General features: G+C 58.9%; 15 protein-coding genes across 15 annotated transcripts; 6 read left to right on the forward strand and 9 right to left on the reverse strand.

Annotated features, from left to right (window-relative positions):
- Positions 1-22: 22 nt before the first annotated feature.
- Positions 23-2263, reverse strand: OT_ostta09g00930 (Translation elongation/initiation factor/Ribosomal, beta-barrel; the record flags this gene model as incomplete). The annotated part of the gene is made up of 1 exon (XM_022983291.1): positions 23-2263. One exon carries the CDS (start codon positions 2261-2263, stop codon positions 23-25), a length of 2241 nt encoding a protein of 746 aa, XP_022839570.1.
- A 275-nt stretch (positions 2264-2538) lies between these two features.
- OT_ostta09g00940 (Putative sodium bile acid cotransporter) lies at positions 2539-3780 on the forward strand (the record flags this gene model as incomplete). Its single annotated transcript, XM_003081039.2, has 1 exon — positions 2539-3780. One exon carries the CDS (start codon positions 2539-2541, stop codon positions 3778-3780), a length of 1242 nt encoding a protein of 413 aa, XP_003081087.2.
- A 215-nt stretch (positions 3781-3995) lies between these two features.
- OT_ostta09g00950 (unnamed product) lies at positions 3996-4193 on the reverse strand (the record flags this gene model as incomplete). The annotated part of the gene is made up of 1 exon (XM_003081040.2): positions 3996-4193. One exon carries the CDS (start codon positions 4191-4193, stop codon positions 3996-3998), a length of 198 nt encoding a protein of 65 aa, XP_003081088.2.
- A 404-nt stretch (positions 4194-4597) lies between these two features.
- On the forward strand, positions 4598-6778 carry OT_ostta09g00960 (4-hydroxy-3-methylbut-2-en-1-yl diphosphate synthase, bacterial-type; the record flags this gene model as incomplete). The annotated part of the gene is made up of 1 exon (XM_003081041.1): positions 4598-6778. The coding sequence occupies one exon, from the start codon at positions 4598-4600 to the stop codon at positions 6776-6778; it is 2181 nt and encodes a 726-aa protein (XP_003081089.1).
- Positions 6779-6947: 169 nt separating this feature from the next.
- Positions 6948-8340, reverse strand: OT_ostta09g00970 (Pyridoxal phosphate-dependent transferase, major region, subdomain 2; the record flags this gene model as incomplete). Its single annotated transcript, XM_022983293.1, has 2 exons — positions 6948-8092; positions 8193-8340. 2 exons carry the CDS (start codon positions 8338-8340, stop codon positions 6948-6950), a joined length of 1293 nt encoding a protein of 430 aa, XP_022839571.1.
- A 396-nt stretch (positions 8341-8736) lies between these two features.
- OT_ostta09g00975 (hypothetical protein) lies at positions 8737-9696 on the reverse strand (the record flags this gene model as incomplete). Its single annotated transcript, XM_003081044.2, has 1 exon — positions 8737-9696. The coding sequence occupies one exon, from the start codon at positions 9694-9696 to the stop codon at positions 8737-8739; it is 960 nt and encodes a 319-aa protein (XP_003081092.2).
- A 222-nt stretch (positions 9697-9918) lies between these two features.
- OT_ostta09g00980 (Saccharopine dehydrogenase / Homospermidine synthase) lies at positions 9919-11259 on the forward strand (the record flags this gene model as incomplete). The annotated part of the gene is made up of 1 exon (XM_003081045.1): positions 9919-11259. The coding sequence occupies one exon, from the start codon at positions 9919-9921 to the stop codon at positions 11257-11259; it is 1341 nt and encodes a 446-aa protein (XP_003081093.1).
- Positions 11260-11327: 68 nt separating this feature from the next.
- OT_ostta09g00990 (P-loop containing nucleoside triphosphate hydrolase) lies at positions 11328-12356 on the reverse strand (the record flags this gene model as incomplete). The annotated part of the gene is made up of 1 exon (XM_003081046.1): positions 11328-12356. One exon carries the CDS (start codon positions 12354-12356, stop codon positions 11328-11330), a length of 1029 nt encoding a protein of 342 aa, XP_003081094.1.
- Positions 12357-12661: 305 nt separating this feature from the next.
- OT_ostta09g01000 (Lysine-specific demethylase NO66/MYC-induced nuclear antigen) lies at positions 12662-14011 on the forward strand (the record flags this gene model as incomplete). The annotated part of the gene is made up of 1 exon (XM_003081048.2): positions 12662-14011. One exon carries the CDS (start codon positions 12662-12664, stop codon positions 14009-14011), a length of 1350 nt encoding a protein of 449 aa, XP_003081096.2.
- Positions 14012-14219: 208 nt separating this feature from the next.
- Positions 14220-14737, reverse strand: OT_ostta09g01010 (unnamed product; the record flags this gene model as incomplete). The annotated part of the gene is made up of 2 exons (XM_022983294.1): positions 14220-14403; positions 14661-14737. 2 exons carry the CDS (start codon positions 14735-14737, stop codon positions 14220-14222), a joined length of 261 nt encoding a protein of 86 aa, XP_022839572.1.
- Positions 14738-15088: 351 nt separating this feature from the next.
- On the reverse strand, positions 15089-15970 carry OT_ostta09g01020 (WW domain; the record flags this gene model as incomplete). The annotated part of the gene is made up of 1 exon (XM_003081051.1): positions 15089-15970. One exon carries the CDS (start codon positions 15968-15970, stop codon positions 15089-15091), a length of 882 nt encoding a protein of 293 aa, XP_003081099.1.
- A 335-nt stretch (positions 15971-16305) lies between these two features.
- Positions 16306-18926, forward strand: OT_ostta09g01040 (Tetratricopeptide repeat; the record flags this gene model as incomplete). Its single annotated transcript, XM_022983295.1, has 7 exons — positions 16306-17598; positions 17654-17744; positions 17800-18065; positions 18126-18278; positions 18337-18388; positions 18455-18633; positions 18708-18926. The coding sequence occupies 7 exons, from the start codon at positions 16306-16308 to the stop codon at positions 18924-18926; spliced, it is 2253 nt and encodes a 750-aa protein (XP_022839573.1).
- A 159-nt stretch (positions 18927-19085) lies between these two features.
- OT_ostta09g01060 (unnamed product) lies at positions 19086-20112 on the reverse strand (the record flags this gene model as incomplete). Its single annotated transcript, XM_022983296.1, has 3 exons — positions 19086-19640; positions 19694-19986; positions 20028-20112. The coding sequence occupies 3 exons, from the start codon at positions 20110-20112 to the stop codon at positions 19086-19088; spliced, it is 933 nt and encodes a 310-aa protein (XP_022839574.1).
- A 207-nt stretch (positions 20113-20319) lies between these two features.
- Positions 20320-22797, reverse strand: OT_ostta09g01070 (Proteasome/cyclosome repeat; the record flags this gene model as incomplete). The annotated part of the gene is made up of 1 exon (XM_022983297.1): positions 20320-22797. The coding sequence occupies one exon, from the start codon at positions 22795-22797 to the stop codon at positions 20320-20322; it is 2478 nt and encodes an 825-aa protein (XP_022839575.1).
- Positions 22798-22989: 192 nt separating this feature from the next.
- OT_ostta09g01080 (ATPase, F1 complex, gamma subunit conserved site) lies at positions 22990-23946 on the forward strand (the record flags this gene model as incomplete). The annotated part of the gene is made up of 1 exon (XM_003081054.2): positions 22990-23946. The coding sequence occupies one exon, from the start codon at positions 22990-22992 to the stop codon at positions 23944-23946; it is 957 nt and encodes a 318-aa protein (XP_003081102.2).
- Positions 23947-24325: the final 379 nt, after the last annotated feature.

A 24325-nucleotide genomic window follows, 5' to 3' on the forward strand; every position in this document is an offset into this window, starting at 1 on the left:
AGTCGATCGCGTCCGAACGACGCTACTTCATCACCATCGAACCGCCAGATTCAACCTTGACCGAACGCAGCGGACGACGGACGATGGAGACGCACTGAATGACGTCCCCCATTCGAATATCAACGACGTCGGCGAGGGCGATTCCGCAGTCGCTTCCTTTGCCGACGGAGTCCACCTCGAGTCGGTGGCGGCGCATCGACGCGCAGTCTAAAAGCTCCTCGTGCACGCATACGCCATCGCGAATCAGCTTGAACTTCTCACCGACTTTCATAGTTCCTTGCCCAACGACGCACCCGGCGACGATCGTGGCGTTGTTGCCCTTGGTGCCGGACATGTCGAAAATCTGCATCACGCTGGCTTCGCCCTCCACTTGCTCGTGCTCCTCCATGGGCGCGAGACCGGTGAGCATCTCTCCCACTTCGTCTAGCAAGTGATAAATAACGCGATGCCGGACGATGCGCACACCTTTTTGTTTGGCCATCTTCGCGATCGAGTTGGGCGGCTCGCGGACGTTGAAGCCGAGCACCGGGGCGCCGATCGCGGCGCTCAGGTTCAAGTCGCTCTCTGTGATCGCACCGACGCCCATGAAGACGACTTTGAGTCCGACCGCGTCCGTGGAGAGACCTAAGAGAGCGTCTCTGACCGCCTCCGCCGTGCCTTGGACGTCAGCCTTGACGATGACGTTCAAATGTCCCCGCTCCTCCGGATTGACTTCAGACTGCGACGGCGCGGGCTCCGCGGACGCGCTCTTCAAAGCCGCCTCACGCTCAGCGCGAGCTTCGCAGATTCTCTTCGCTCTGGACTCAGAATGAACCATGGTAATCGAGTCACCCGCGGAAGGAACGCCCTTCAGACCCACGAGTTCGAACGGCTCAGCCGGACCGATGTGCGTGAGCGAATCTCCAGCCCCGTTGCGCAGCGATCGCACTCGACCATATTGATTGCCGACGACGACGTGGGATCCAACCTTGAGCGTCCCCGCCTTTAACAGACCAGTGGCCACCGGTCCTTGTCCTTTATCCAATTTTGCCTCTAAAACAACTCCATCGACTTTACCCGTGAGCGAAGTCATCAGTTCGAGCGACTCGGCCTCGAGCACGAGGCACTCCTCCAACTCTCTTAATCCCTCTCCCGCGATTGCCGACACGGGCACGCACTGCACTTTACCCCCAAACTCTTCTAATTCTATTCCCATGCTCACGATCTCGCCCTTGACGCGCTGTGGATCAGCGTTTTCTCTATCAATCTTTGTCAACGCGACGACCATCGGCACGCCCGCTGCCTGTATGTGGGCCGCCGCCTCGCGCGTTTGCGGCATGACACCGTCGTCCGCGGCGACGACTAAGACGGCGACGTCCGTTGCCGACGCCCCACGCTGCCGCATCGCGCTAAAAGCGGCGTGACCAGGCGTGTCGAGGAACGTCAGCGATCCGTTACCTCCCGGAAGTTCCACGACGAACGCGCCAATGTGTTGCGTAATCCCTCCAGCCTCACCCGCGGCGACGGAAGTCTTGCGAAGCGAATCTAATAGGGTAGTTTTACCATGATCGACGTGTCCCATCACCGCCACGACACCCCGACGCCTCACGAGCTCCTTGACATCCGCGTTCAAATCGGGCGTCACGGCGATGTCGACGTTGAGCTCCAACCCGACGAGTTCCATCACATCCGTCGGTACCGCGTCTTCACTCGACGCCAGGGACTCGCCAAGATTCGCGAGCACCTGCTCCAGATCTCTCACCTCCATCTCCAACTCCTTCGCGAACGCGGTGAGCGTCGAGCCCTCGGCGACCTCGACGCCGCCGCCGGCGCGCGGACTCTCGAGCGACCGCACCTCCTCCTTACCTTTCGTCTCCCGCTTCGCCCGCACCGTACCCTTACCCACGACGTTGAATTTTCTATACCTCGACACCCGCGGTTGCGGCTTCTCCTTCCCTCGTCCACCTTTATCCCCGTCCGCCGCGTCCGCCTCATCCGTCGTCAACTTTTTTCCCTTGTACCCGACCCGCGGTTTCCCTCGATCGTCCCGCCCCGACGTCGACGCCGACGACGAAATCTCTCGCACGTTCCACCGCACCGGTGGCGTTCTCCATCGATCGAACCCATCGCTCGCGATCGTCCATCGTCCCCGCGTCGCCGCCGCGCACCCGTCGCCGACGCCGCGCGCGACGTCCGCGTCCGCCGCCCCCCCCCGCCGTCCTAACCCCCCAATCACCGTCCGCCCTCGCGTCCATCGCCGCACGACGTCACCGAACCGCTTCATCTCGATCGCGCGCGCCCCCTGACGCCGCGTCCACCGCGTCGACGATGAATCGCAATCCAAATCAAATCCACCCCGAGCGACGAATGCGCTTTGTGCGCTCGTCTTCCCTCGACCCCTCGGACGTGACCCGCGCGCGCGCGCGTCGACGCTCGGTCAACGACCGCGCGTCGCGCGTCCCGAACGCCGCGCCCGAGCGCGCGCGCGTGGGCGCGGGAAAACACGTCGCGCGACGCGCGGCGGCGTCTGTCGACGTCTTTTAGTCCGTCGCGCGCGTCATGGCGCGCGGATCCGTCGCGCGGTGGACGACGCCGACGCCGTCGATGCGACGCCGCGTCGACGCGCGCGCCGCGGGTGGGCGCGCGCGAGGGCGGTCGAGGCGAACGATCGCGATGATGTCGACGAGCGATGGCGAGGACGACGGCATCGGGGCGGTGACGACGCGCGGGGGGTCGATGAGCGCGAACGCGGGGCGCGACGGGGACGAGGATGACGACGACGACGACCAGGGACGCGCGAAGGGGACGGGGGGGTGGATGGCCGGGACGGGGCGAGGCGTCGCGCGCGCGGGCGGCGTCGTCGCGAGCGCGGCGGCGGCGGCGGCGCTCGCGAGCGGTGGTCTCGGGACGTGGGACCCGCAGACGTGGGCCATCGCGGGGTTGTTTCTCATCGCCGGTGTCGGACTCCCGATCGAGACGGTGCGAGAGGCGGCGTCGAATTGGAGGCTCAACGCGTTTACGCAGGCGTTCGTGTTCGGTTTCCCGCCCGTCGTCGTCGCGAGCGCGGCGTCGACGCTCGTTCAGAGCGGGTGGTTAGACGAGACCGTGGTGAGTGGTGTGTTCATCATGGCGTGTTTGCCCACGACGGTGGGATCGGGGGTGGCGTTCACGAGGAGCGCGGATGGGAACGTTTCGGCGGCGCTCCTGAACAGCGTGGCTGCGAATTTGGCGGGAATTTTTCTCACCCCCGCCCTGGTCCACGCCTACCTCGGTGCGGATTCCGCGGTCGATCCCGTGGCGTCGAGTTCGAAGCTCGTCGCTCAGGCCGTGCTGCCGACGCTCGTGGGAATGTCGATGAGATTACTGCCGGGCGTCGCGGCGGCGGCGGACGGAGCGCTCAAGGAACCGAGCAAACTGCTCAGTGACGCGATTCTATTGGCGATCGTCGTCAAGACGTTCGTCACCGCGGAGCAAAGCGAGGCGGGGGCGCTGGATTGGACCACCGGCGCGCATCTTCTCGGCTTTCTCGCGCTCTTCATGCTCGCGCACAAGAGCGCGATTTGGCTCGCGGCGTCGAGCGTCGAGGGCTTCTCGAGACGCGATCGAGTCGCCGCGCTTTACATGGGCTCGCACAAAACCTTGGCGTTTGGCGTTCCCCTGATCACCACCACGTTCGAGAACGACCCAAACTTGACGAGCTACCTCCTCCCGCTCGTCGCGTACCATCCCGCCCTCATCGCCGTCTCCGCCGCGTTAGTCGCCCCCCTCCGCGCGTACGTCGCCGAGGGTGAAACCCCGTGAGCGCCCATCGCATCACCGACACCACCCCACGCATCCCCTTCCTCCGTCTTCGTTCGATCGCGCGCGCGTCGCACCGTCACCCCCCCTCGTCGCGCCGCGCGTTCGCAGAAAACCCTACGCGAGTGATGAAAACCTGTGAATGAATGACAACGCTACCCTCCCCACGCGTTCCCGACGCCGCCGCCCCCCCCATCGCCCGCGACCGTCCCGCGCGCTCACTTGGACACGATCGTCATCACCGCCGGCGCGCTCGCCGGGTCCACGACCGCGTACTCCGTGCTCCCTTGACGCTTCCGCTGCGACGGGGATGATTTCTTCGGTCGCGTATCGTTATGTCCCTTCGTCGCCTTCTTCCGCGCGTGTCGCGCCGCCCGCACGGTGAACGTCACCGGTTTCCCGATCGCGCACACCATCGCGTTCGCGCGTCGATGAATCCACCCCGTCGACCGTCGACCGTCGTCCTCGTCGTCGGCGTCCACCCCTCCGCGCCGCGTCCCGTCGACGTCGTCGCCGGCCGCGCGCCGTCGCGCGCGCGTGTGTTTATCACCACACCGTTCACGTACACGGGCACGATCGACGTCCATGATCACGCACGCGAGAGACGCACATCGGGGATGCGATGCGCCGAACCCTGGAATAAGTCGATCGCGCGTCGATCGCGCGGGCGTGTGGGTGGGGTGCACACACACCCGGGTGTCGATCCCCCCGAGACGCGGGTGCGGTTTATCCACGCCGACGGACGACGACGATCGCGACGGCGCGAACGGGACGGAGGCAGAGCGCGACGACGATGTCGATGGTGCCCGGCGCGCGAGCGATGTCGATCGCATCGCGTGGGACGACGACGACGACGCGCGCGCGCGTGGGACGACGGACGACGAGGACGACGACGAGGACGGCGAGAGGCGGTCGAGCGCGAGCGCGGGCGAGCGCGGACGCGGTGTCGCGGGAGTACGTCGTCGACGCGACGGGGGTCATGGTGCCCACGGGGGAGTACTGCGTGAACCACGCGGAGACGGTGCGGCGGAAGACGCGGACGGTACACGTCGGGAACGTGAAGATTGGGAGCGAACACGCGATCGTGAAGCAGACGATGACGACGTCGGATACGCGAGACGTGGAGAAGACGGTGGCGGAGGTGATTCGATGCGCCGACGCGGGGGCGGATATGGTGCGAATTACGGTGCAGGGGATGCAGGAGGCGAAAGCGTGCAAGGCGATCAAGGAGACGCTTCTGGCGCGCGGATATACCACGCCGCTCATCGCCGATATCCACTTCGCGCCCAAAGTCGCGATGATGGTGGCCGAGTGCTTCGATAAGATTCGCGTCAATCCGGGTAACTTTGCCGACGGACGCAAGACGTTTGAAAATATCCTGTACGAGACGGACGAGGAGTACAACGCTGAACTCGCGGAGATCGAGGAGGTGTTCACGCCCCTCGTGTTGAAGTGCAAGGAGCGCGGCGTCGCCATGCGCATCGGTACCAACCACGGTTCTCTCTCCGCGCGGACGCTCTCTCGCTACGGTGATACCCCGATGGGTATGGTCGAGTCCGCTTTCGAGTTCGCGCGCATCTGCCGCAAGCACGACTACCACAACTTTGTCTTCTCCATGAAGGCGTCTAACCCTCTCGTCATGGTTCAAGCGTACCGCTTGCTCTCCCACGAGATGTACAAGCTCGGCTGGGATTACCCGCTTCACCTCGGCGTCACCGAGGCTGGGGAAGGCGAAGACGGCCGCATGAAGTCCTCCATCGGCATCGGTGCTCTCTTGCTCGACGGCCTGGGAGATACGATTCGCGTATCCCTCACCGAGGCGTCTGAACTCGAAATCGAGCCGTGCACCCGCCTGGCCAACCTCGGCATGAAGGCGTGCGCCGATAACATCGGTGTTGAACAATTCGAGGAAACTCACCGCGACTTCAAGGTTTTCACTCGCCGATCCGGTGACTTGCCGGAGCAAAAGGATTCCGACGCGATTGACTTGCGCAACATTCTGCACCGCGACGGCTCTGTGCTCGCCGCCGTCACGACGCAGCAACTCGCCTCCGAGGACGGTTTCTACCGCGAGTTGGGCGCCAAGCTCGCCGTTGGTATGCCACTCCGCGATATTGCGACGTGCGACTCCATCTTACTCAGCGAAGTCCCCCCGGCTTCGGAAGAAAAGGCTCTCAGATCCATCCGCCGCCTCCAAGAAATTGGCTGTGGCGTCATCGTCCCGGTTGAAGAGCTCAAGAAGAACCCGCTGGAGAACGCGATCGCGCTCGTCTCCGCCGATCAAATCAATGACCCCCTTCCGGCTGGTGCCGCGCGCAAGGCCGTTACGTTGAACGGCTTCGAGTCCGCCGAGCAAATCAAGGCTGTGTGCGCCTCCGACGCCGTCATGGCGCTCATCAAGACTAAGGATGGCGAATCACGCCTCCACTCATCTCGACGCCTCTTCGAAGAGATTGCCAACTGTGGCGGTAAATTGCCCGTCATTCACCACATGTTCATGCCGTCCGGCGATAGGTCCGACGTCGTCATCCAGAGCGGCGCCCAAATTGGTGGCTTGCTCTGCGACGGCCTCGGTGACGGCGTTCTCATTCAGTACACCGGCGCCGCGAAGGACATTTCGTTAGACTTCCTCCGTACGACCTCATTCGGTCTTCTCCAAGGTTCGCGCATGCGTAATACGAAGACGGAGTACGTCTCGTGCCCGTCCTGCGGCCGCACGCTCTTCGATTTGCAAGAAGTCACGGCGCAAATCCAGGAGAAGACGGGTCACTTGCCCGGCGTCGCCATCGCCGTCATGGGTTGCATCGTTAACGGCCCGGGTGAAATGGCGGATGCGGATTTCGGTTATGTTGGCGGTGCTCCTGGCAAGATCGACTTGTACGTCGGTAAGGAAGTTGTCAGGCGCGGTATCGCTTCGGAAGTGGCGTGCGATGAACTCATCGAGCTCATCAAGGAACACGGTCGCTGGAAGGACAAGGAGGTCGAGGAAGTCGCGGCGTAAATCCCGATGTCCTTAGCACGCATGTTTAATATAACGTCGTTTCATTCTTCGAATAATTGGTTAGTTACAACACGCATGGACTTTAGATCTATATATCGTTTATGAATCGTGAGGGCTGCGGTGAGTGAGAAGCGACATCGCTCTGTAAGAGCGCTTGCGTTCTTTATCTTTAGATTTGATCAAGTGCTTGCGCCATGTCCGCCTCAATGTCGGCGTAATCCTCGATACCCGTGGAATAACGAACGAGATTGTCCTTAATTCCGATCTCAGCGCGCACTTCCGGGGCGTAGTCCCAGTAAGAGACGATGGTAGGCTGTTCGATCAACGACTCCACGCCGCCGAGAGAGGGCGCGATGTACGGGATTTTGCAGCTGTCAATGAACTTTGCAGTCTTCCAAAGATCACCCTTGACCTCGAAAGAAACAACCCCACCAAAACCCTTCATGTACTTCTTAGCTACCTCATGGTCGCAATGGCTAGGCAACCCAGGATAGTGCACCTTGTCAATCTTCGGGTGAGCCTCGAGGAACTGAGCGAGCTTCATCGCGCTCTCGTTGTGACGTTCGACCCGAAGGGACAACGTCTTCAGACCGCGAAGAACTAAGTAGGCCGCGTGCGGGTCAATGACCCCTCCGAGAATATTATGGAACTGTCTGCAGGCGGCAACCGGCTCCTTCTTACCGACGATGACCCCGGCGAGGACATCGTTGTGACCGCCCATGAACTTCGAGGCGCTGTGAATCACCAGGTCGGCTCCGTAATCGAGCGCGCGAGAATTGCAAGGGGTGGCGAACGTGCCATCAATGCACACGAGACAGCCAGTCGGCTTACACAAATTCACGATTCGCTCGATGTCGACGCATCGTAGATACGGATTCGTCGGGGACTCAGAGAAGTACAGCGAGCACTTGTTCTCCTTGAGAGCCTTTTCCAAACCGTCGTAGTCGGACGGATCGAGCACGGTGCTCGTGATGCCCATCTTCGGTAAGAAGGTCTGAATGAACTGCCGAGTGCGTCTGTAGCAATCAGTCGTGGTGACTATGTGGCCGCCGGCCGGAACCAGCGCGAGAAGCATGGTCGTCGCCGTGCACATGCCGGACGCGCTCATGAGCGCGTCTTCGCCACCCTCGAGCAAGCGAATCTTTTCCTCGCACGCCAAAGTCGTCGGGTTACCGTATCGACCGTACTCGAAGCTCTTATAACGCCCTTCCTGATACGCGATCAACTCCTCCGTATCCTTGAAGTGGTACGTGGACGTTTGCACGATCGGCGTCGTGAGCGAGTCGGACACCTTAGGTCGACCCGTGCGTTCGCCTGCGTCGCGTCGCGCCGCGCGTCGTCCTCGTCAGTCTCCTCGATCGCGCGTTCCCACGAACATCGATTCACACGCGTTCGACGCACACATCTCACGCACCATTCTGCACGCACTGCGTCGAATCGCCCCACTGCGAGTTCCCGCCTTGTCCCCGCGCCGGCGTCGTCGATCGTCTCGCCCCGCGTCCGCCTCGTCGCCGGTCGGCGATCGGCGTCGTCAATCCTCTCGAGGTCACACGCGCGCTCATCTATCACGACAAAAACGAGGACGGCGCGTCGTCAGTCTGTCGTCCCTCCATCGTCGTCGTCCATCGCTCGTCCCCCGTTCGGCGTCGAGCACCAGGGCTCGGTCGCGCGATCGATCGACGTCGTCCTCGCCGCTCGTCGCCGTGGACGCGCGATCGTTCGCGTCCGCCGTGGACGCGGTCGACGGCGCGATGGCATCGCCCCGCCCTCGCCCGCGCTCGGTCGCGTCCACGCACCTCCGCGCCCGTGACGTCGCGTTGTGCGGGCGAAACCTCGAGGCTTTGGGCGACGCGGGTGTGGGATGACGTGTTTTGATTGGTTTACAAGGATGCGGCGCGCGCGCACGGGCGCGCGGACGCCGCCGCGGGCGAGCGCGCGGACGCGCCGCGGGCGAGGTCTCACGTGCGCACGGATGTGGAGTCGTGGTACGCGTCGTCCTCGGTGACGTCGTCGTCGGAGCACCCGAGCGGACGGTCGGAGGCGCACCCGTAGTCGCACGAACCGTACACGTACGTCGTCTGTTCGCCGTCAAACGCGCGGTTGTAAAAGACGTCTTCACCCTGATCGGTCGTCTTCGTGCACAGTTCTAAACCCTTGAGAGCGGATGGGGTGGCGAAACCGGGACAACGAGCGCCGCCTCGGCTGAGACAGCCGATGTCGCTCACGGTGTTCCGGTCGGTGGCGTCGCCAATCTTGTACAAATAAAAGCCAAACTCCTCCCCTGGGTAGAGCGTGACGTCCGCCTCGTACGTCCCACACCTCGTGTGCCTCATTTCTTGCGCTCTGTCGAAGAGAAAATCGTTCGACATGGTCTTCGTCGCGATTCGCGCGCCGACGACGTCCGTCCACGCGCCCGTGCGAAACGGCACCGAACCCAAATTACCGCACGCCGTGAGCAGGGTCAGGTGCACGCTCCGCGGCGTTCCCGCCTCCGTCTGATCGACATCATCCCTCATGTTATGTACCATCGTCGCGTTCGACACGTACTTGCCCGCCGTGCGCACCATCGCGCCCGACGCGCCGCGCGCGCCATCCGGGCCGACGACGGGATCGCCGATGACGTCGAACCCCGACGTCGACGCCGCCCGTCTCGGCCTGAACGTCCGACCGAGCCCTTCCCTCATTCGCCCGTCGCCGCCATCGCCCGCGTGTTCGCGCCCTCGTCCCCCCTCGACGCCGTCGCCCCCCCTCGACGTCGCAACACTAAACGCCCGCGTCCCGACGCATCCGATGAGGATGAGCGCGCCGAGGACGAACGAGTGCCCGTGCGCGTGTCGCCACGCCCGCGACGTCGACGCGGACGTCTCCCCCGTCCCCCGATCGAGGAGCAGGGGCGCGCGTTCGTCACCGCGCGCCATCGTGACGTCGCGTGCCGTCGCGAACACCCCGTCGTCGTCGTCCGGGGCACCGTGACGGCGTACGAACGTGCGCGAATACGAAGAACCCACATGTCCGGTGGTTTTTATCGTCGTCGACATTCACGCCCGCGCGCGACGCCGTCGACGCCCACACGCGGCCGCGCGCGCGCGCGGGCGACGGGAGGAAAGATGTTCCGCGCGCTCGATCGCGCGCGGGCGTCGATGGGGTCGACGCGCGCGAGCGGTGGGGTCGAGGGACCGAGGAGTCGATCGCGACGGCATCGCTCGGTCGCGCGCGCGGGGGCGACGGCGTCGACGGGGGACGCGACGCGCGCCGAGGGCGAGCGCGGGGGCGTCGACGCGCGCGTGGTCGTCTTGGGAGGGACGGGTCGAGTCGGGAGCGCCACGGCGGCGGCGTTGGCGCGCGCCGGGGAGGGGACGACGGTGACGCTCTGCGGGCGGTCGAGCGACGGGGCGAGCGAGGCGAGATCGAGGCATCCGTCGCTCGCGAACGCGTCGTTCGTCGAGGTGGACGTGTGCGATAAAGCGAGCGTGCGACGAGCGATCGAGGGCGCGGATCTCGTGATCAACACGGCGGGACCGTTTCAGCGCAGGACGAGCGTCGCGGCGCTCGAAGCCGCCATAGAGTGCGGAGTGAAATACCTGGACGTGTGCGACGACGCGTCTTACGGCGCCGAGGCGAAGAAGTTGAGTGAAAATGCCAAAGCCGCGGGCGTGGCCGCGATCACGTGCGCGGGGATCTACCCAGGCGTGTCCAATCTCATGGTTCGCGATATCGTCGAGTCCATGAAGGCTGAGTTTCGCGAGCAGGAAGGAAACGAGAACACTGATCCGGAAGTGGAGTACGTGTTGTACAACTACTTCACCGCGGGATCTGGTGGGGTCGGGACGACCATCTTGGCCACGTCGTATTTGCTCTGTGGGGAAGAGGTGGTGTGTTGGGAGAATGACAAGCGCGTCGTCGAAAAGCCGGCCTCGCAGCGCAAGGTGGTCGATTTCGGTCAGGGTGTCGGGAAGAGAGAGGTTTTCTTGTACAATCTCCCCGAAGTGGCGTCGACGAGGGAATATCTCGGCGCGAGCACGGTGAAGGCGCGATTCGGTACCTCTCCTGGTCTGTGGAACGGAGCCATGGTGGCTATCGCCAATGTCGTCCCAAAGGCGCTGTTGGAAAATCAGGACGCAATGAAGGGCCTGGCCGGGTTCACCGCCCCCATCGTGCGAGCGGTCGACGCGATCGTAGGTGAAAAGACATCCATTCGCGTCGAGGTGAAGCTCAAGGGAGGCAAGCAAGCGGTTGGATTGTACACACACCCGCGCCTGAGTGAGTGCGTTGGCACGTGCACTGCGGCTTTTGCCTTGGCAATGTTGGAAGGTGGGTGTGCGCCCGGGGTATGGTATCCCGAAGAGAACGAAGCCATCGCGGATCGCGGCGCCCTCTTTGAGCGCGCAAAGGAAGGGACTTCACTGTTCTTGTTAAACCAAGCGCCATGGATGGTCGAGTCAAAGGCGATCAACATCGGCATGGGATTGTACTGGACGTAGTCTTTTGTAGTGTTTCGCAAAGTTCAGTTTCGTCAGTGTGTTTTCGCTACAATTATTCTACGAGATTCCTAAGCTGCGACGGGATATTTCTCGAAGGATTTGATCGCGCTGCTCACCACGGTCGCCAGCTGCAGACCTTCGTCAGCGCCTTGCGCCAAAGCCCTGTCCACCTCTCCCATCTTCATGAAAATGTCCCCCTTGATCTCGTCCGAGCAATCGGCTTCCAGCACGATGTCAGACAACTGGTCCATGATTTTGATCCCGGAATAACCATCGCGCAAAATATCCTCCATGTGGGCCTGCGCCTTGTCAAAGTCCCCCGATTTGCACAAGTCAAGGAGCGTCGTCAACTTCACATCCGGGATGTAACCAGCAACCTCGACGATGCCCGCGGCGTCCACCTTGCCCGAAAACAACCGAGCAGCGCTCTGCAAGAGCGTAATCGCCTTGCGCATGTCCCCACCCGAGTGCTTGGAGCACGCAGGGAACACATCGTCGGACAACTCCAGGCTCTCCTGCTCGGCGATGTACTTCAAACGAGTCGTCATCGTCTCCAGGGCGAGCGGTTGGAACCTAAACTTGGCGCACCGACTCGTGATCGGATCGATGATTTTCGTCACGTAGTTGCACAAGAGAAAGAATCGAGTGACCTTGGAGTACGTCTCCATCATTCTTCGCATGGCGGACTGCGCGTCCGTCGTCATGGCATCCGCCTCGTCTAAAATCAAAATCTTATACGGCGGCGACGGATACCCCGGTGCCGGCGCCCCGACAGCGAGCGAAGCGAACGTCTTCACCTTATCCCGCACCACCGAGATCCCTCGCTCGTCCGAGGCGTTCAATTCCTTCACTCGCTGCTTGTACAGCTCGGGTCCGTAGAGTTGCTTTGCGATCGCCAACGCGCACGTCGTCTTCCCCGTGCCCGGCGGTCCGTAGAACAGGCAGTGCGGCATGTTCCCCGTCTCCAGCGCTTGTTCCAGCACCCGCACCACCTGCTCTTGGCTCGCCACGTCGCGCACCGTCTTCGGTCGGTACTTCTCCACCCACGGTTGATGCGCGGTCGAGCGCGCGTCCCGGGCGCCGTGCTCGACCGTCATCGCGCGCCCCGCCGTCGTCTCCGCCCCGCCGTCGTCTCCGTCGCGCGCGTTCGACGACGCGTCGACGACGGACGCCGTCGCGCGCGTCGTCGTGCGACGCCCGTGGTCCCACGCGCGGCGTCCTTCGCGCTCGAGCGATCGGGACGCGCGCGGTCGAACTTCAAACGCGCGCGACCGTCGTCGCGGACGTCGACCGAGGGTTGAGGTCTCAACCCTACCACCACGGGCGTCGAGCGCGGCGACGGCGGTGTCCACGGCGGTGTCCCGTGGGCGCGGGCGAGGACGGGAGAGCGCGCGGGCGAGGGATGGCGCGCTCGGCGCTCGCGCGACGCCCGTGGACGACGGACGCGGGCGACGGGCTGTGGCGGGGACGGGTGGGACGGGTGGGACGAATGCGATGGGCGAGAGCGCCTCGAGCGGGCGTGGACGTGTGGGAAAACGTCGCGCTGCCGCTGAGCGAAGACCGCGCGAGGACGTTCATGGAGACGTACTGGCAGAAGAAACCACTGTTGATGCGACGGGCGATCGCGAACTTCGTCCCGCCGATGGATGCGAACGAGATCGCCGGGTTGGCGTGCGAGGAGGACGCGAGCGCGCGACTCTTCATTCGCGAGGGCGACGCCGAGGCGTCGTGGCGGAAATCGATCGGTCCGTTCGATGAGAGCGAACTCGCATCATTACCCTCCGATGGGACGTGGAGTCTGATCGTGAACGATTTGGATGCGCATGCGGAGCCGTTCGGGGATTTGCTGGAGCTCTTCAGCTGTTTTCCGCGCTGGCGCGTCTCCGACATCCAGGCGAGCGTCTCTCCCAACGGCGGCGGGGTGGGACCGCACTCCGATCACTTTGACGTCTTTCTTCTTCAGGCGGAGGGAGAAAAACATTGGGCGGTCGCGGATAACGAGGAGTACTGGCCCGATAACGACCGAGCGTTTGTGCCGGAGTGCGAAATCAGAGTGCTCAAGGAGTTTGTCGAGGACGATTCGTTTACTTTGGTCCCGGGCGACATGCTTTACTTACCTCCAAAGGTGGCTCACAATGGGGTAGCGGTGAATTCAGCGCCAGGGGTGAGCGTAACGCTGAGCATAGGTTTCTTAGCGCCGACGACAGATGAGCTGATTCTGTCGTACACGCAGCGGGCTTCCGAAAAGTTAAAAGGATCGCGGTGGTCCGATCCTTGGCTCAAGCCCGCGGAGGACGTGGGAGCGATTTCGGCGGATGCAATTTCCTACGCCTCGGACGTCATCAAGCGCACTTATCCAAAGAACGATGCCGAAGTGGCTCGGTGGTTTGGGTGTCACGTGACTGCTCGCACGGGCGAGGACGACGAGGAAGAGCCGAGCGAAGTGAACGTAGAGGAGTTGTTAGGCGAGTGGGACGGTCGAGGTTTACTAGCACGCGAAGATTTGCGCTTCGCTTTCGTCGATACCGTCGCCGATGGTAGCCTTGAAAACGCGCTGTTTTTTGCCAACGGGGCCTGTTGGGACGTGATGAGTCCGGCGGCAACAAGAGTTGCAACAGTCGTCGCGAATAGGGGTGAGCTTTTCGAAGAAGATACATACGCTGATGAGAAAAATTTTGACGACGAAGCTCTCAAACTCGTGCTGACGCTCTTCGAGAAGGGCTATCTATATTTTCCAGATGACGTTGAATGACTGGTTTTAGCGCGTAGACAGCTCGTCGGCAAGTATATGTGTAGTATGTATGTATCGTAGATCATCATTGGTTACAACAAAAAAGACACAGATTGATTCGTATGCAATGTTTGAAGAAAGAACAACAACAATGGCGCGAGAATTATGAACGCGCGCGACCTATTTTTGATGGTCGCAGTGACTTATCGGCGTATGGCACGGGGCGTATTTACATGCCCGCGGCCTTGCGCTCGGCTTCCATCTTCTTGGCGGCCTCGGCGCGGCGAGCTTGGATCTTCTTCTCTTCCTCGGCGTTCTTAGCCTTGAGCTCTTCCGGGGAGAGAAGCTTTTCGTCGGCACCTTCGTAGGAGTTCCAGTTGGACTTGCCGGCGACGGAGTCCTTGAAGCCGGCGCTGCGTGAGCGAACGCGACGGCGATCATGCGATCGCCAGGGTTGAACGTCAGTCTTTGAAATCGCACGAAACGCGAGGGATAATTTTTCCAAGCGCATCTTCACCCTCTGACATCGTCCTCGCCCATCGACCGCGCGGTCGTCGACACTGACGTTTCTCCACGTCATCATCGTTCTCCGACGAGGGGGCCATGTCGTGCGGACGGGCATCGTCTTTCTCGTCGATTCGAGTCGCCGCGAGCGTCGAATGTGACGTACCGAGCGACGACGGAGCGCTTGGAGTTCACCGGGACGGTGACGCGAACGGCGGCGGCGGAGGAGGCGAGAGCGAACATGTCGTGAGAAGTCGAGCGTGTCGATGAGTGTCGGTTGGGGTCACAAAATCCACGCGTGGCGCGCCATCGGAGTCTCTCGGGGACGACTCATGACTCATGACTCACGAATTACCGACACGACGAACGCATCGACGTGGCAAAGTTTGGATAACGTCACGGAAAATTACGTCAGGGGGGGTCGTATTTTTTTTCAGAGAAACCCGATCAAGTAAATCGGGTGTTGACACGCGGCGGTGACTTCGCCCGGACGCGGAGGCGTCGCGCGTCCGCGTCGACGTCGATCGATCACGAGTACGATATGAAACGCGAACAAAACGATTCACAATCGACGACGACGTTGTATCGTCGTAATCAGCTATTTTCCGCGGCGCGAGATTTCTCTATGCCCGCGCCCCAACCGCCGCGAGGCGCGTCGCTGTACGCCGCGGGATCCATCGGATCGAGTGTATCCTCCTCTTTCTTCGATAGCGTGGGCGCTCGGGCTCTCTTCTTTACCACTTGCGGCGCTGGTTCTGGATTATGAGCCGCCACGCGGTGCACCGACGGTCCAATTTCGTTCGTCTTCACACTCGTCGGCTTGGCCACCGAGACCGTTTTCGATTCAACCGTTCGAGCTGGCGGCAGAGGCGCGGCCGCCTTCTCGCGCTTGGTCATGAACTTATTCTCGACGATGTCAAGCGAATTCACACCGGGTGGATACACCTGCAGCACGCGCGAACAGTGCACGCAATAGCCGTGCGACTCGACGAGGTTGCGTCCGAAACCGCCACAACCCGCGCACCGCTTCATCCCCACCGCCGACGCCGCGTCCACCGGTCGCTCCCACGACGTTTTCTGCGTGTGTGGATTGAAGTAATATTCCCGTCCGCTCGTCGGATCGATCGTCGAATGCCATCCCGGCGGTAGTACCGTCGACTTCGTCGGTCGTATCGCCCGCCGCCGCGGCGGCGGCGGCGGCGCTCTCTTCTCCTCCGCCCTCGGTCGCTCCCACTGCGTCTTGTTCAGCGCTTTGTTATAGTAATACACCCTCTTATGCGTCTCGTCCATTTTCTGTTTCCATCCCGTCGGCAGCGTCGCCTCTGCGTCCGACGTCGACGTCTTCCTCGACGTCTCGGCGCGATCGCCCTCGCGCGTCGCCCGTCGCGTCCCATCGCTCGCGCCCGTCGCCGCGCTCGGGACCTCGATCCCGCGCTCGGCCAATCGCGCGCGCAGTGCGTCCGGGATGCTCTTCATGCGCTGCGCGTCTCGCTCTCCGTCTCAAGCGCGTCGCGTCGCGTCCGTCGACCGCGTCCCGCGTCCCGTCGTCCCGCGTCCGCGCCCGAGGACCGAGCGTTACCGACACCGTAACGTTCGCGCTCGAACGACCGCGAAGACGGGACGGGGACGCGGGTGGGACAGAGACGGACGCGACGTGCACGCGAAATCGACGGGAACGATCCGCGACGACGCGGGCGAGGACGTCGCGGGGCGATCGAAGTCCGGGACGACGACGACGACGACGCGGGCGTGGAACGATACCGAACGGTGTGGGTCAGTCATCACAGATTCCGTACCGACGCTCGAACGAGATGACGGCGATGACGGGGGAGAACGAGTTCGAGACGTCGAGAGATTTTCATAGCGTCAAGCTGGAGTACTTCAAGACCAAGGCGCGGGAGGCGCTGGCGCGTGGGAACCATAGAGAGGCGTACGAGACGTACACGAAATGTTTGAAGGAGCTCGCGCCGAAGGACGCGAACGAGCGGGCGAGACTGTTGAGCAATCGCTCGATGGCGTACGCCAAATCGGCAAACTATAAGGCGGCTCTCGAGGATGCGAACGCGGCGATATCGGCTTCACCAAACTTCGCCAAGGCGTGGTGGCGGAAAGCATCCGCGCACGTTGGTTTGAGACAGTTTCCGGATGCGCTCTCGGCGTACAAGGTATCGCTCGAACGTCAAGTCGAAGGGGAAGAGGGCGTCTTCAAAGAGCACGTCAAGTCTATAAATCGTACGATTACGTCATTCACGCGCGAGCAGTTGGGGAATTGGATCCTTGAAGAGTTGACAGAGATGGAGAAGCGCGAGCTCATCGAACCCGCGCACCTCGAAAGGGTCACTTCTCTCGAAATGCTCGAGGGTATGTTTCGACAGATAAAAACCATCAACGAACACAGCAACGCGCCGGGAGATTATTATAGATTTGTCCAGCACTGGAGCGTGTACGGGATGAGCGTACCGATGGCGTACATTCAACGAGCTGGCATGTATCGAAACGCGATGTGTTTCAAGCAAGCGCGCACGGACGCCGCGGCGGCACTCATTTTGTTACAAGACGATCCCTCTATCGCCGTGAAGGAGGAGGAGATGAGTTTCACGTATAAAATGGATGACTTCGCAGCGTACTCTTACGACAAAGTCATCGCGAAAGCTTGGGCATGGTTCGAAATGGGTGGTGCATACGAGGAAGAGGGCGCTGGGGACGTGCGCTCAGCAGCTAAGTGTTTCGGTGCCATCTCGCAGTTGGGTGTCAAATATCCCCAGTTCGCGAACGCGTTTAAGAGTATATGCTCTAGAATGAAGGACATCGACGCTGGAACGGTTCTGAGTGACATTAACGACCAGTTCTGTGTCGCTGAGTATGGTTTGCGCACCACTGTGACCGGCGCGGTCACGTACTTGGTTTCTGTCGCTGTTCAGTTTCGCAGTGGCACACTCGTAGATTTCAGCTCTCGAACCCGGGACTGTTTCCGTGAAAGCGTCGCCGCGGCCGCGACGGTTGGTAAAGACAAAGTACTGATCGAAAATGTGCGTGCTGATGAGCAGCAAGGAATCGCAGTGACATATCGCATCATGACGGGTGAAGATAAATTAAAATCAGAGGTAAGTAATTAATCATTATGGCATCGAACGAATGATATTGACGAAATGCGCGCAGGAATTAGTGATAAGGGCACAATCGCTCGAGGTGAACCTACTCGGAGGGTCGCAGGTTGAGGAGATCATGGGAAAACCATCTCATGTATCGAGTGAGTGAATTAATTAATTAATTAGGAAGGCTCGGAACTAAATGCGTTTTTCTAGGCGAAGTGAAGGAGCTGAGGACCGAAGACTTCGTAGATCACGTCAACAGCCTTCAACGAATAATCTTGTCGACTTTGAAGAGCGGTAAAGAGATCGTTGTCGCCGAGAGGCCACCGAAGGAAATGGAGCTTCCATATCGAACTTATAAATTAGTTTACAACGACGGTGTTCCCGTCGAGAGAATCAATAAATCGGGGTATATGATGTCCCAGGTGCATTACTCGGCTCAAGGAATGCACAAGCGTGAAGTCTGGGCCGAAATGATGGTACGAGCGCACAGCAAAAAATATTAATGTTCCAACAGTCGTAATTAATTTTTCCCTCAGGACAAGTCGTGCAGATGGCACCAGAGTTCGTCTGAGATCGCTGTACAGGCTCTGCGGGTACCGAAGGATGCAAAGAAGCAAGATCTCGACGTCTGCATCACGACATCCACCGTGAGAGTGTCGTGTCGCACGAGTGGAAGAACTTACCTCGAGGTGAATTAAATTAATTATTTCACTCCGTCTGAATTATTTACGAATTATTGCGATTCAGGGAGAGTTATTTCGCCCGATCATACCAGAAGAGTCAGCATGGGTACATCTCGGTAAGTATTGGATTTCACGTAGCGTTTCGGCGGCAATTGACGTTATAAATTTATTCTCTTCCACAGGTGGAGAAGACGACGACGGCTTCGTGTTGTATTTGAAGAAGATGAACTTGGAGCTCTTCAAAGGGAAAGACTCCAAGCCGAGTGACAGCTGGTGGGATCGTCTATTTAATTCTCACGGTGACATTCGTTTCGACGACTACGACAAAGACTTCACGGATCTCCCCGCACCCATTGCAGAGGTGCGTGCCCGTGGAGGAACGAGTCGGCTTGTGAGTGGCACGACTAACCTTGTTGACTTGTAATACCCTCGCAGACGATCGCAAGACGAGAAGCTCTGTCCGACGTGACGTCCAGAATTGAAGAGGGAGAGCACCAAGAGCGAGAGAAGGCGCGGGAACGCGATGATTTGCGCAAACGCAGCAGGCAAGAGCGGCTTGCGCAGCTCCGTGGGGGCAAGTTCTTGAATTGGGTTGATCTCAACAGAAGAAATCCCGAACCGAATCCGTTGGCCAATAATTCGGGTGGGGATTGATGATTGTCACGTTATCTACGCCTCGGGCGCGCTCGGCGACCACATCCAGTGCTTTTCATGAAAATTCACATTTTTATCCAATCGATACGTGGCACGCCTGTAGCCGATGTTATAGTGCGAAGAAACCACCTGCTTGTTGGGAAACCTTCCGTTCCAATTTTACGCTTTTTTAATCGCCCAAAGCCAATTCCAGTACGTTTTGGTTGGATTCGACCCGAACTTCGCACACGGATCCGCCATCAAAGAGATTAACTTCTCAGGCACTGTCCCCAGATCTTGCAGCACATACTTCGGTACTGCATCTGACTGCATAAATGCGTGCTCTCTTATGAACACAAGTGCGGTCGAAAGAATGGATAGGAGCATGCAAACGGTTGAAACTGAGAAAAACATCGACAAGCATAGTAAAGTGCTCTTCAAATCGAATACTTTCACTTCCTCGCCGAAAAGATAGCTACAAAGCATTGTGTTGAAGCCCAAAATAGTGGATTGCCAGACCATACGATAGCCCACCGTCCAGCACCAAGCCTTAATGTAGCATCCCTTGCAGGACGGACTAACCGTACCAAAAAGAAAATTTCCCCGATAGTTTATCAAGGTGTCCAGCTGGATTCGTCCAAGCTTGGGTTTTCGGACGTTTTCACTCGCTTTCATCGCAAGTCTGTGTTCAAGTATAGAGTCACCGATAATTGTGTGCAGCATCGGTGGATCACCCTGCGTGAGAACTACCATCAGGAAAATTCAAATAAGGCCGGACAAGAACTTACGTGATAGTAACCAGCGTACGACACGATTGAGTGGCAGATTGGACATGTACCGTGCGCATCCTCTCCTGTAAATGGACAACATATTTTTGACTTGAATTCCTCTGACGAAGATGTGTCCTCCATTATATCAGGCGTGTTTCGCCATGGTCTGGAGTCAAACAAGACTCGAATTCGGCTGAAACTCTCTGTTTCAAGGATGATGAACCATACCACGCTAAAGAACATCATGAATGACGCAACGAGTAGGGTCCAACTCTCTGCAAAGAACGAGTCCAGTAAGCGAGTGAGTTTGACTCAGAGTTGGTCAACCACGTACCACAAAACTTGTATAGACCAGTGCTCTTCGGCGCCACGACAGTGGCGGCTAAGGCTCCTGTGGCGCTCATCGGGATGACGAATTTCCATCTCAACGTGTTCATGATCCCAAAGGGCTGTATCATCAGTTGCATGACTGTCATGGTGGATAGAGGCAAAGTGTGGTGTCTGTTCGCTTTCGAGACGAGAGCTAAGCAGATCACTTGGATAGCGCTCACCGTGACGTGTAATCAATCGAGTGTACGAGAAAGGTGTGAACGTATGTTTTGAGATGGGTGCTTTTCCTCATCACAATTCAAAGGCCTAAATTTCTACTTCTCCATGTCTTCGACCCACCCCGGGTTCTTCTTCAGGATGACGACTCCTTCCAAAACAGGTGTGAGTGGGATATACTTCTCACTCGCCAGCTCCGCACGATCACCAACTGCGAGAAGAACTGGGGTATTATGAGTCTGGAAACCAGTGATCGTCTTTGGTCGACCGGCTTGTCCAACAACATCGACAGCTTGACCAACTCGCACAGACACCTGGAGCGGGTCGCCTTGTTCATCGACCGTCATCAACATGCGCGGTTGAGCAGCGACAAACAGGTAGTAAAGCATGTAATGATGTTTGCCCAAAATCGTGTGCTTCATGTCAAGTCCTGCGAACGCGGTGATGATCAATCCGGCGAGCGCAACGTTTGAATGAAGCGCCTTGTCTGAATGAGACGTGGAAAGCGTCAACAGACCCTTGCCCATATGCACAAGACCTTGAGCAACGCGCACGAGAAACAGACAAGAGGGCTCCTTGTAATAGTAACTACTCAGCTGTCTCAATTGTGAGGCCAAGCGGGCGTTGTTCGTTCCCGCACCGACGACACCCAACGCAAGGCACGCTGCTTGCGCAACTTCCTCATTGCTATCGTGACTGAGCCTGCCAAGCAAGTCGGTGATGTCAAGCTTCGGATTGGATGCATGAAGTAACGCAAATGCGAGCGGGACGGCCTTTTTAACGGCCGCATCGCCGTACTGAATGAGGTGATCATACGCACGCACCGCCATATCCGATCCAAGCTCTTCTCCCATGGCGACGAGAGCGACGCCCAAAACTGCAACGCTTTGAGGATCCGCAATCCACTCATCGTCCTCTTCGAATTCGGGATGTTCACCGCACTTCGCTAACAAAGACTGCACCTTCAAGACGTTACCACTACCAGCGTAAGCGCACACATCTAAAACCGTTTGCAAGTACTCGCTGATACGCGGCGGGAGAGTTTTCGCCACTTCCAAAGTCGCTTCTACTTCAGCTTGGCGCTGTAAGAAAAGCAAACCCAAGCCCAGGCACAAAAAGTGCATGAAAGTGTTCTCGTGATCCTTTTCAGGTCTCAGCATCAATGTCTGTACGATGGTGGAGACACAGTCCTCATGGCAAGTGCCACAAAAAACGAGACCCAGGGAGAGCGCCGCAAAGGCGACCACTTCGAGTGGGGCAGTGTCATCATGAATCACCTCTGTCAGCAGCTCCGAAACTTCCTCTTTCTGAGTACCAGCGTACGCTAAACCGAGACCCATGATAGCACCAATCCTAACTGATGCGTTTTCCTTCGTGACACTTTCATAGAGCAAGCCGTAAGCGGGATCACATTCATTTCGAACGTTCGTGTTGATGAGACCCACAGCAAGTAAACCGCCTGCCACGATGTACGGGTCTTCGCTGTAAAGGTACGCATCGACTTGCGGCAGACCTCCATCGACATCCCAAAGTAAGATAGAACCAAGGCTTGCCGCCGCTGACGTCTTGCCGTGATCCTTATTCTTGAAAATCCAGCTTACGTTCGAACTGCTGCCATCCGCAGGTTCCGATGATGTCAAAAGCTTGTCCTGACCGAAACCGGCATTCACGAACGCATTCACAAATGTTGACGCAAGATTAGCGCGAGCACTATCAACGGCAGCTCCAGACGGGGCGCGGACATCCATCAGATGCGATTTGTAGATGTCTTCGGGGAGCTTGGGCTCCATGACATCCAAGTCACGCGCCAGCGTCAAGTAGTTCTTTGTCAAGTCCGAGTTGCTCATAATGTTCTGCAATGTGTCCAAATTTTCTTCCGGAACTTCACACGGGCCTTCATCAAGCTTCAGTGGATGTCCATGGCGAGCCAACATGTAACACAGTTGCTTCTTGATGCCTAAGTCCGTGCAGGCATTGAAGGTCTCTTCAATGATGGTCTGCTCACACAATTTGAGAGCCACTCGCATGGCATCGGGCATTTTCCCAACCTTAATGAAAATGGAATGTGCCATTTTAAGCACAGTCGCGTCCTCCGGTTCGGGCAAATAGTTTGCGCAGCTGAACAGGTACAGGCACGTTCTTGCGTAGTTTGTGTCGTTGACGTGATTAAGCAAAACGTCCAACCTCTCCACTTCGAGCAGTAAATCAACCGCTTCCGGTTCGGCGTTGTGTTGCATGTGGAATGGAACAATCTCGTAAACCAAATCCATCAGATCATTCATCGAAGCCCCTTCTCCGTCCTGTTCCATGCGGCGGTGATACTCGGTGCCGATCTCTGCGGCGAGATTGCGTACGTACTCGTGTCCCCAGTTGCCAATATCCTCCTTCGATCCTAGTAATCTGTACTTGAGCGACTCCGGCACCTCTCCCGACACGTTTGCGTTGGTCATGGCCAACAGTGAAACGATATCCGCCAGCAAAAACTTGTTTTCTTTGTCCTTCATCTTTTCGTACACGTCCTTCAAGGTTTGCAGGTGCGGTCTCAAAAACTTCAGCGGTTTTGGCACCGATGTCATCGAGCTATTCGCGCGCGCGCGTGCAAGTCACGACCTTCGGTCAGTCCACGTCCTTTCATACGTCTCGCCGCGTCGTATCCGAGAGAGGGTTTGGGGACCGGGCGCGCGGGAGCGCGATCGGGGGGGACGAGCGCGGTGACTGACGAGAGATTTTTTGCGACACTACAGATCCGTAACGCGTCGCAAAAGGAAATGCGCGACCGCATCAACTCCGTCGGTAACACGAAGAAGATTACCGACGCGATGAAGCTCGTCGCCGCGGCGAAGGTGCGCAAGGCGCAAGACGCCGTCATTGGCGCGCGCCCGTTCTCCGAGCAGCTCGTCAAGGTTTTGTTCGCCATCAACGAAAAGTTGCAAGGCGAAGACGTCGATGTGCCGCTTTGCGAAAAGCGCGCCGTGAAAACCGCGCTCCTCATCGTGTGCACGGGTGACCGCGGTTTGTGCGGGGGGTTCAACAACTTCATCATCCGTAAGACGGAACAACGCTGCAAAGAGCTCCGTGCGCAAGGCGTTGAAGTCAAGCTCATCACTGTCGGTAAGAAGGGTGGTGTGTACTTCAACCGCCGCAAGGATCAGTACAACTTGGTCAAGCGTTTCGACATGGGCCAAGCCCCGTCCACGCAAGACGCGCAAACGATCTCGGATGAAATCTTCGCCGAATTCACCTCCATGGAAGTCGACAAGGTTGAGATGGTTTACTCCCGATTCGTTTCGTTGATCTCCGCGGAACCGACGATCCAAACCATCTTGCCGCTCTCCAAGGAAGGTCAAGTGTGCACCGTCGACGGTGTGTGCGTTGACGCCGATGCCGACGAGATCTTCAAGCTCACCACCGAGGATGGCAAGTTCAAGGTCGAGCGTTCTTCATCCGAGACGGAGATGTCTGAGTTCGAGGGCGTGATGCAGTTCGAGCAAGACCCGAACCAAATTCTCGATGCTCTCATGCCGCTCTACATGAACTCCCAAATCCTCCGTGCCCTCCAAGAGTCTCTCGCTTCCGAGCTCGCGGCGCGCATGAACGCCATGTCCACCGCTTCCGACAACGCCAAGGAACTCAAGAAGAACCTTTCGCTGGTTTACAACCGCGCGCGCCAAGCGAAGATTACCTCGGAAATCATCGAGCTCGTCGCCGGCGCCGCCGCCGCGTAAGTCTCCGCATCAGTTATTCATTTCCTTAGAGGGATTGTTGTCTCGCGACGAGGGGCGTCCGGTTTCACCCAGCCGCCTTTGCGTTCTCGAGCGCACGTAGAAGCGCCGTGCGTCCGAGCCGTTCGATCGAGGAACGGATTAAACCAACCTCCTTGGTAGCCGCTCAGACGTCACACTAGATACAGACGATATTGCAATTTGACACTGCGTCGACTCACCACTCGCCACTCAAGCGCGCACTCCACTCGCTCTAAAATACTTAAATATACGGATCGACAAAGTGTCGCACTGAGAAAAACGAACATCAATCAATCACGCAGTTGGTCCACCACTACGCGTCTCCTGTGCTCACTCGACACTGGCCAAACGTGTAGCGGTT

The sequence above is a fragment of the Ostreococcus tauri genome (genome assembly GCF_000214015.3).
Source record: "Ostreococcus tauri WGS project CAID00000000 data, contig chromosome 09, whole genome shotgun sequence".
NCBI classification, from domain to species: domain Eukaryota; kingdom Viridiplantae; phylum Chlorophyta; class Mamiellophyceae; order Mamiellales; family Bathycoccaceae; genus Ostreococcus; species Ostreococcus tauri.